The sequence below is a fragment of the Acanthisitta chloris genome, unplaced genomic scaffold (assembly GCF_000695815.1).
Source record: "Acanthisitta chloris isolate BGI_N310 unplaced genomic scaffold, ASM69581v1 scaffold20869, whole genome shotgun sequence".
NCBI lineage: Eukaryota > Metazoa > Chordata > Aves > Passeriformes > Acanthisittidae > Acanthisitta > Acanthisitta chloris.
Window position 1 is genome coordinate 4,483 of NW_008693980.1, and position 7,102 is coordinate 11,584.

Sequence of the window (7,102 nt, forward strand, 5' to 3'; positions counted from 1 at the left end):
ACATCTCAGGTGCTGGGGGAAAATTCCAGTGAAGAATCCTGTTAGCACTCTCATTGATGGCAGATGTTATGTCAGGGACTCTTGTCTGTTCAGATATAGACCAAAACAATCTGTGACATTGGTGCTAACCCTCCGCCTTGGGCTGCTGCTTGACCTCTGCCTGAGGTGCTTGGCTGAATGGCTGCACAGATTACCTGTATGCTTATTTTGTTTCGTTAATTAACAGTGCCTCCAAAGCATTTGCAGTCAGCAACAAGCAGTTGGGGTTACAATTTGACTTTCATCTTCTTCTCCGAGTGTTACCATATCAAACTACAAAGATGGATACAACCAGACTCACCTGGAAATAAGGAGGAAGCAAAGGGGAGGACACTTTATAGTACTAGAGACTTGCTTAGCCCAGGGACTGCTTTCTACAGTTATTGGCACTGAAGGAGCAGTAAGAAGACACCATGACTTCAGAGACAGTGATAAAGGTTAGTTTGAAGTCTAGGAAAACTAGGCCAGAAGAGAAAAATCTTGATGAATCATTTAAAAAATAAAATTTACTCTGAAGCAATTGGCTTTCCAAGTTCTTACTCCTTTATCTCCTGTAATCAATCTGCCTTACACAGATATGTCCCTTTATTGTCATTTTTTGCTTGGACCAGTGTTGGCTGCCTTCTCTGCCTTTTACCTTGTGGCCACCACTTGTTTCTACTGCAGAAAACAATAGGTTTCAACTTAACTGTATAGCTTACCTGCTAACATACAGTCAGTGGTTGTATGTCTAATGTATTTTTTCACTACCTCTAGGTTTGAAAAAAAACCCAGGGAAATGCCTAATCATACTTTCTCTCCATCCTCTCCTTTTTTGTTTGCGGTCAGGGTTTATTTTCATACCAAACCCTTTCCTTCCTGGCTGCCAGCGTCACTGGGTGAAACAGTGTCTCAAGCTATACACCCAGAAACCCAATGTCTGCAACCTGGACCTGCACATGGCTCCTGAGAAGACCATTGACTTGTGGGGACAGAGCAAGGAGCAGCTGAAGTAAGTCCACAATAACCCTTGGTGGTGAAAACTAATGGAGCCAAGTCTTAAGAAAAATGACCAGGGAAGGGAAGCTGGAAAAGACTGTGTACATGTTGGCAGTACACAGATAGTGTCAGACATGCCAAGTGAAAGATGGATGTTTCATGTGCATCCTTGTTAATTCTCTGCTTTCACACCCAGTGGGATTCTCTAGTAGCATATTATTCTAAAGCCATCAGTGAAATGTAAAATAGTGGCCCTGGCTGATACCATGGTGCTTGGAAGCTTTGCTAAGCTCAGCTACAAGTGGAACCATGAGGTCCCTCTAGGCATCAGTTTTCCTGAGGCAAAAGGGATCCTTTCCAAAACTCATGCCAGCTCTTCTTCCCAGTCAGGTCTTGGACTCACTATACTGTAATTGAAAGGCTGTTACCTGCACTTCTTTGGAACTGTCAAGTCAACCAGTTTCTGTGCTTTTATTTTCTAAGGTATTTCTTTTGGTTTGGTTTTGTTTGTGCTTTTTCTTAATTTACTATGAGATTGCCATTAAAATGGCACATTTAATACAATCTTGTTTACTCTGAAGGGTTCCCACAGGTTCAGAGTTCTGTGGCTGCTGCAGCTGCCTTTCCACCACCTGATTTGGAATTTAATGGATAATTTGTCCCAGTTTTGAAGTCAAGTAGAAGGTTTTAAAAAAGAAAAAGTCTTTAAACCTTGAACCTCACTGAAGTCACCTGTAAAATTACATACAAGATAGATGCTGTTTACAGTACACAGTCTTTTAGCTATTTGGGTATTTATCATTACCTTATTGATTTCACTGCTCATTTTTCATGACAATTATTTCATGTGATGGAGCAGCCAGAATTCCCTGCAGCACTCATCTTCCACATCAGTCTCTTAGTAACATTGACATGCTGAGATTTCTCTTCAAAAATACTCGTAACATCTATAAGATATGGAATGGCAAAAGCAAGATTTGGACTTCTAACTCTTTGCACCTAGAAGAGAAGTTACGCCCTCACTTGTGTTTTCCAGGCTCAGTCAGAATTAGTTACAGAAATTCAGATGCCATTTTTTGTGTTCCATCAAGGATGAAAAATTGTTATTTGACAATATTGTGCCCACTATGCCCTAAAGCTGAAAAAAGTGGGGTAGTGTTCCAGCTTGACAGGCCTTTCCCAGGAGCACCTCCTGCATGCAGAGAATGATCAGAGGAGAGGTTAATTTGCAGCTAAATCCAGTTCAGTTCAAAACAGCGTTTGGAAGAGTGATGGCTGGCAGAAACACTGGCAGTTTTATTAAGCACTTGCCTGAGTCTTCAAGTGAGCAAACTGCAGTATTTGTGCTTATACCTGTGGGCAGTGCATCAAACTGGTGACCTTCTTTAGTGTCTGGAGTGAGAGCCTGTCAGGGAGGGGAGAAACTCTGCTTAACTGAAAAGAGGTCTGCTCCCACCATGGGTCACAGCTTCAAAGCTTTTTAAAGATATCAGGAGGATGCATGAATGTGATTGGGATCAATCGCTTATCTGCTCTTTTCAGGATGTGGGAATCATAGGGTAGGGAGAGTTCCTGGAAATATATGCTGTGCTTTCCTCACAAAGTGGAGCTTGGGTATTTTCTGTAGTGCTGGAGACAATTCAAAGCATAAAAAGGGATAGAGCATCCCTACGAGGGAGATACATAGATGCATGTGTGTATGTGTATGTCCTGGTGTATTAGGCATTTTATAGATGCAATCATTTACCAGTGAGTAAATTAAAAAGGGAGCTTCAGACCAAAGCCCTTGTGCTGTTCAGTCTTGTTCCAACATAAGTATACCGAAATTTCTCGTAGGAGCATCTGCTGCTTTGCTCTAGGAACTCATTGTTTCCAGACATGTAACACTCAGACTTTGCTCTCGTTAGCAATCACATGTGAAATCCCATGGAAAATACCAGGTTCTGGGAATAAGGACCTCCAGAACACACTGGGGTTGCTGCTGTTGTGCAAACACTAGCACTGTAGTGAAAGAAGGGCACTTTTAAAAGGCACATGCTAAAACTGTTGAATTATGAGCACTGCTTGTCAGTTGAAAGGTGTACAGAAACAAGTTGTGGGTTCTTCTTTTCCTAAAGCTGTTCCTTGCTTGTAGGCTCCATAGATTGTTCGGAGCAGCATGTGTTTGACAGTTACTGTGTTGTTGCTGATGGTAATTGCGCTTGCTATTATCCTGTGACCATAACACATGACCTGGCTTGAGAAAACAAGGTGAAATTGCTGGAATGAGTGGGCCAGAAGATAAATGTGTAACCTTCCTTTTTGTATGTGTCACTAACATGTTTCTATCTCATTTACTTACTTACACTCTGTAACTGTTTAAGGGCTTTCCCGAGGCCACACTGAAACCCCCTCCCTGAAGTCTCTTCCTGACTTCGCCACCTCCAACACAAGAGTGGTGAATTGGTGTGTGGTTTGAGATGACTCAGTCCCTCTCTTTTAGGGCTGTCAGTTGAGAAGAGCAGCTTTTTGTCCTGCATAGGAGTCTGGATAGGGGATACCTGCAGTCTAGACTTCATGGCATTACAGCAAGTCTATGGTCATAGCTAGAGTAGTCTTGCTTCTTACTGTACATTGAGTCAGTCCTCCCAGGGACCTAAGCAGTAGAACTAACTGTCCTTTGCAGTATTAGGCAGCTCGATATGCCTCACTCTCAGGCAAAGCATTTTCCTTTCTTGTAATTTTCCATTAAGTGCTAAGAATTTTTTTCCTTGCATTTGCAACTTTTAGATCTTCAGATTCTGGTCTTTCAGGTGCTCAAAGAGTATATGTTTAATTCTAAGTCTGCACCGGTTCGTTGTGTTGTCTCCATCTGATAACTTGCTATGTATCACAGTGAAAATATAACCTTTCAAACTGACAGCAGTTGGCAGTAAGCCCCATAGCTTGCACAGATTGCATGAACTGAAGTTTCAAGGTCTTTGGAGGAAAAAAAGTGTTGACACTGAAAAGTTTAGCATTGATTGGTTTTAATAGGCTGTCATAGGGATGAGTAAATCTCATTACTGTATGCTACACTACCAGAAGACCCCTCAGAAATTAAAACACATCCTATTTCTTTCCATTTTGTCTTTGTAGAAGGAAAGGTTCCAATAAACGGGAACCCAGAAGTTTACTGGAGAAGCTGCGCTGGGTGACCCTTGGTTACCATTATAACTGGGACACTAAGGTATTGAAATGAAGTTCTTCTCCATTTTTCTTAGCCATAAGCACTCGGAATGGCAGACAGAGGAGGACATCATGGAATAAAATGCTTATGATCCTAGAAGACAGTCTTGAGGAAAGGCTGATAACAAACCATGCTTGTAAGAGCATTTTGGTCTGTATTAGTTTTCTGTGAAGGATTTAACAGCAAAAGTCCATTGCCACATTTTCCTCTGAAAGCTGACATGATAGCATGCACTCTGCTCTAGACCTGCAGCCCCGTTTCAGGGTAAGTGATGACTTTTACCCTACCAAAAGGGGTCACAAAAGCATTGTTTACGGCTTAAGGTGGGAATGACCTTGAGTGCTTGAAGACAGCTACTTCTGAGAAACTGCTCCTCTTTGGAGGGGTGAGCAGGAAGAGACTGCTGAGCATGTGAACTTGAATGAGTCTGAACCAGTATAATGCAGTCTTATCAGCTATTTTGAGGCTCCTGGTCAAAATAAACTTTTGTTCATGAGACTGAGTTAGACTGGCAGAATGAATATGCACTTACCAGTATATTGCAGATAACCAAATCCGCTTGCAGCCTTTTATTTACTAGGTCGACCTGTTATTGGATGGCCTTAATAAAAGCTTGGTTATTCCCTTCCAGTCCTCTCAGAGTCACTCATAGGAGAGAGAGAAAAAGTAGGTTTGCAGCCGATGCCTGTTTCTTCAAGAAGGAACAAAGGTACTTGTTTCAGAGCTCTGTTGATGAGCTACAGAACTGTCTTTCCATTGGCAACTTTAGGTTGTGAACAAGAAGATCCTCAGGATGTTGGTAGTAATCTTACTGACTTCAAGTTTAGCAAACTCCATGATTAATTGAATCTCTGGCAGTCTCAGCAGAGCCCAAGAACTTAAGAAGAGGTAAACTTGCTGTGGTTCTGCCAGTGCCGTAGTAATTTTCTAGGCAAACATGATGTCCTGCTCCATGACTTCTTGAGTTCTCATTCAATGTTTATTTCTAATTGTATCTGCTGCTCTGATGTGTTGGGTGTGGCTTTGTTTTTCTTTTCCATTCTCCTCCTTCCAGAAGTACTCAGCAAATCACCACACTCCTTTCCCCTCAGACCTTGCATTCCTGTCAGAACAAGTGGCCGCAGCCTGTGGGTTCTGGGGTTTCCAAGCCCAAGCAGGGATCTTGAACTACTATCATTTTGACTCCTCACTGGGAATTCATGTGGATGAGTCTGAACTAGACCACTCTCGTCCTCTTTTATCGTTCAGGTGAGTCAAGGAAAGCACTGGAATGCTGTGGAAAGATTGGTGGCTTTTTCTGTGGTTGCATATGTATACAGGAAGCCAATAGGATGTAGTTTGCTCATTGGGTATATAATCTTCACTTTCTGAAGATGTAAGTAGCAGAAAGCTGTAGCTCAAGGGCATAGGTCTTTCTTTGAAGACTGCTTGAATAGCATGTGTGCTGTGACTGGACCGGAAGAGCTCTTTGCACAGTGTGAATTAGGTACTACCAGGCAAGGACAAAATACCTTGGCAGAGCTTCAAAAGTGGCAGGGCAACTGCTCACACTGTGCCTGCCTTTAACCAGGCCTCTCAGTCTGTTTTCCATGTTCTCGTAAAGTTATTGCTAGGAGTTCATCTGGTTTTCTTGATTGCTCGGTCTTGGTTTTTTTTATAAAGGGATTTAGCTACTGATGTTTTCTTACTGTACGGGTAACTCTGCTTTACCTGAATTTGTTTTCTCTTCTCTCTCTGTCCTTATACCATCTCTAGTTTCGGGCAGTCCTCGATATTTTTGCTGGGGGGCCTGAAGCGGGAGGAGGCCCCGACAGCGATGTTCATGCACAGTGGAGACATCATGGTGATGTCTGGCGTGAGCCGCCTGCTGTACCATGCTGTTCCCCGGGTCCTCCCCAACCCCGAGGGGACAGCTCTGCCCTCCTGCCTCGGCCAAGCACTGCCCTCAGACCTCCCTGTTGGCTCAGTCATTGAGCACAGCTCTGACGAGGACTGGCAGGTGTGTGCCAAGTACCTGCAGACTTCCCGAATTAATATGACTATTCGGCAGGTGTTGGCTGAGGGTCAGAAATTTCCAGAGGAATCTGGGACAAATGGAAAGGGCCAAGCACCCTATGAAGACAGTTGCCATGAGGAGAACAGCAGAGCCAAGAGACATAAACCAAATATAGTCAGCTGAGACCAGATCATGCTGACATGGACTGGATAGACAATCTCCACATGGAATTGAGAACTAATGTAACCATACTGGAAATCACTTGTCTGTCTTGGGATTAATAAACTTCTGAAGGATAAATGCAGTCCTTGCTGTAAGAAATAGGTGGGAGGAGAAAAGAATTTCAGAGGAAAAGAAGGATAAATTCAAGACTGGGACTCAGGAGATGAACTCTATTGCCATTTTGTTGCAGGTGTTTACTGTACTCTGTTCCCTTTAAAATACCTGGATGCTAGAGAATTTTAAGCTTGGTTAAGCTGAAATGGTTTAAGCTTTTGGTTAAGCTTGGTTTAAGCTTTATGGGTGATGATCAAAGTATTTGAAGTCATTGGGCAGAAAGTGTTAGCAAGAGATCCATGATTGCTATGTGTTAAAGAGTCCTGTTGGGCTTACACAGCTCAGCTGAAATGCAGTAACAAGTATGAATGAGAACAGGCTGCTGTGGGCGTGAGACCTTCCCACAGCGTTTTCAAGAGAATTACCTCTACAGCAGAAATTGGTTCAGTGGTCAGAAACTGAGCTCCCTCAAGCAACACCTGCTGTAGGCTTGCTGTAGTCCTGTGCTCTCCTTTTGCCTGCTTGCACCCCCTCAGCTGCAGCAGAAGCTGCTTTTATGAGTGGTACCAGACATTGTTTTTCCTATCTCGGATTTTAGAGAGAAA

The 7,102-nt window shown here is 43.0% G+C and overlaps 1 protein-coding gene across 1 annotated transcript in view; it reads left to right on the top strand.

Annotated features, from left to right (window-relative positions):
• Nucleotides 1-6,404, top strand: part of ALKBH1 (alkB, alkylation repair homolog 1 (E. coli)) — a gene marked incomplete at its 5' end in the record, with an annotated part of 10,881 nt that extends 4,477 nt beyond the window's left edge. Inside the window, 4 exons of the mRNA XM_009083237.1 lie at nt 868-1,030; nt 4,135-4,225; nt 5,280-5,473; nt 5,981-6,404. Coding sequence (XP_009081485.1) covers nt 868-1,030; nt 4,135-4,225; nt 5,280-5,473; nt 5,981-6,404 — 872 coding nt within the window. The remainder of the gene's footprint in view (nt 1-867; nt 1,031-4,134; nt 4,226-5,279; nt 5,474-5,980) is intronic.
• Between the last annotated feature and the right edge of the window lie 698 nt (nt 6,405-7,102).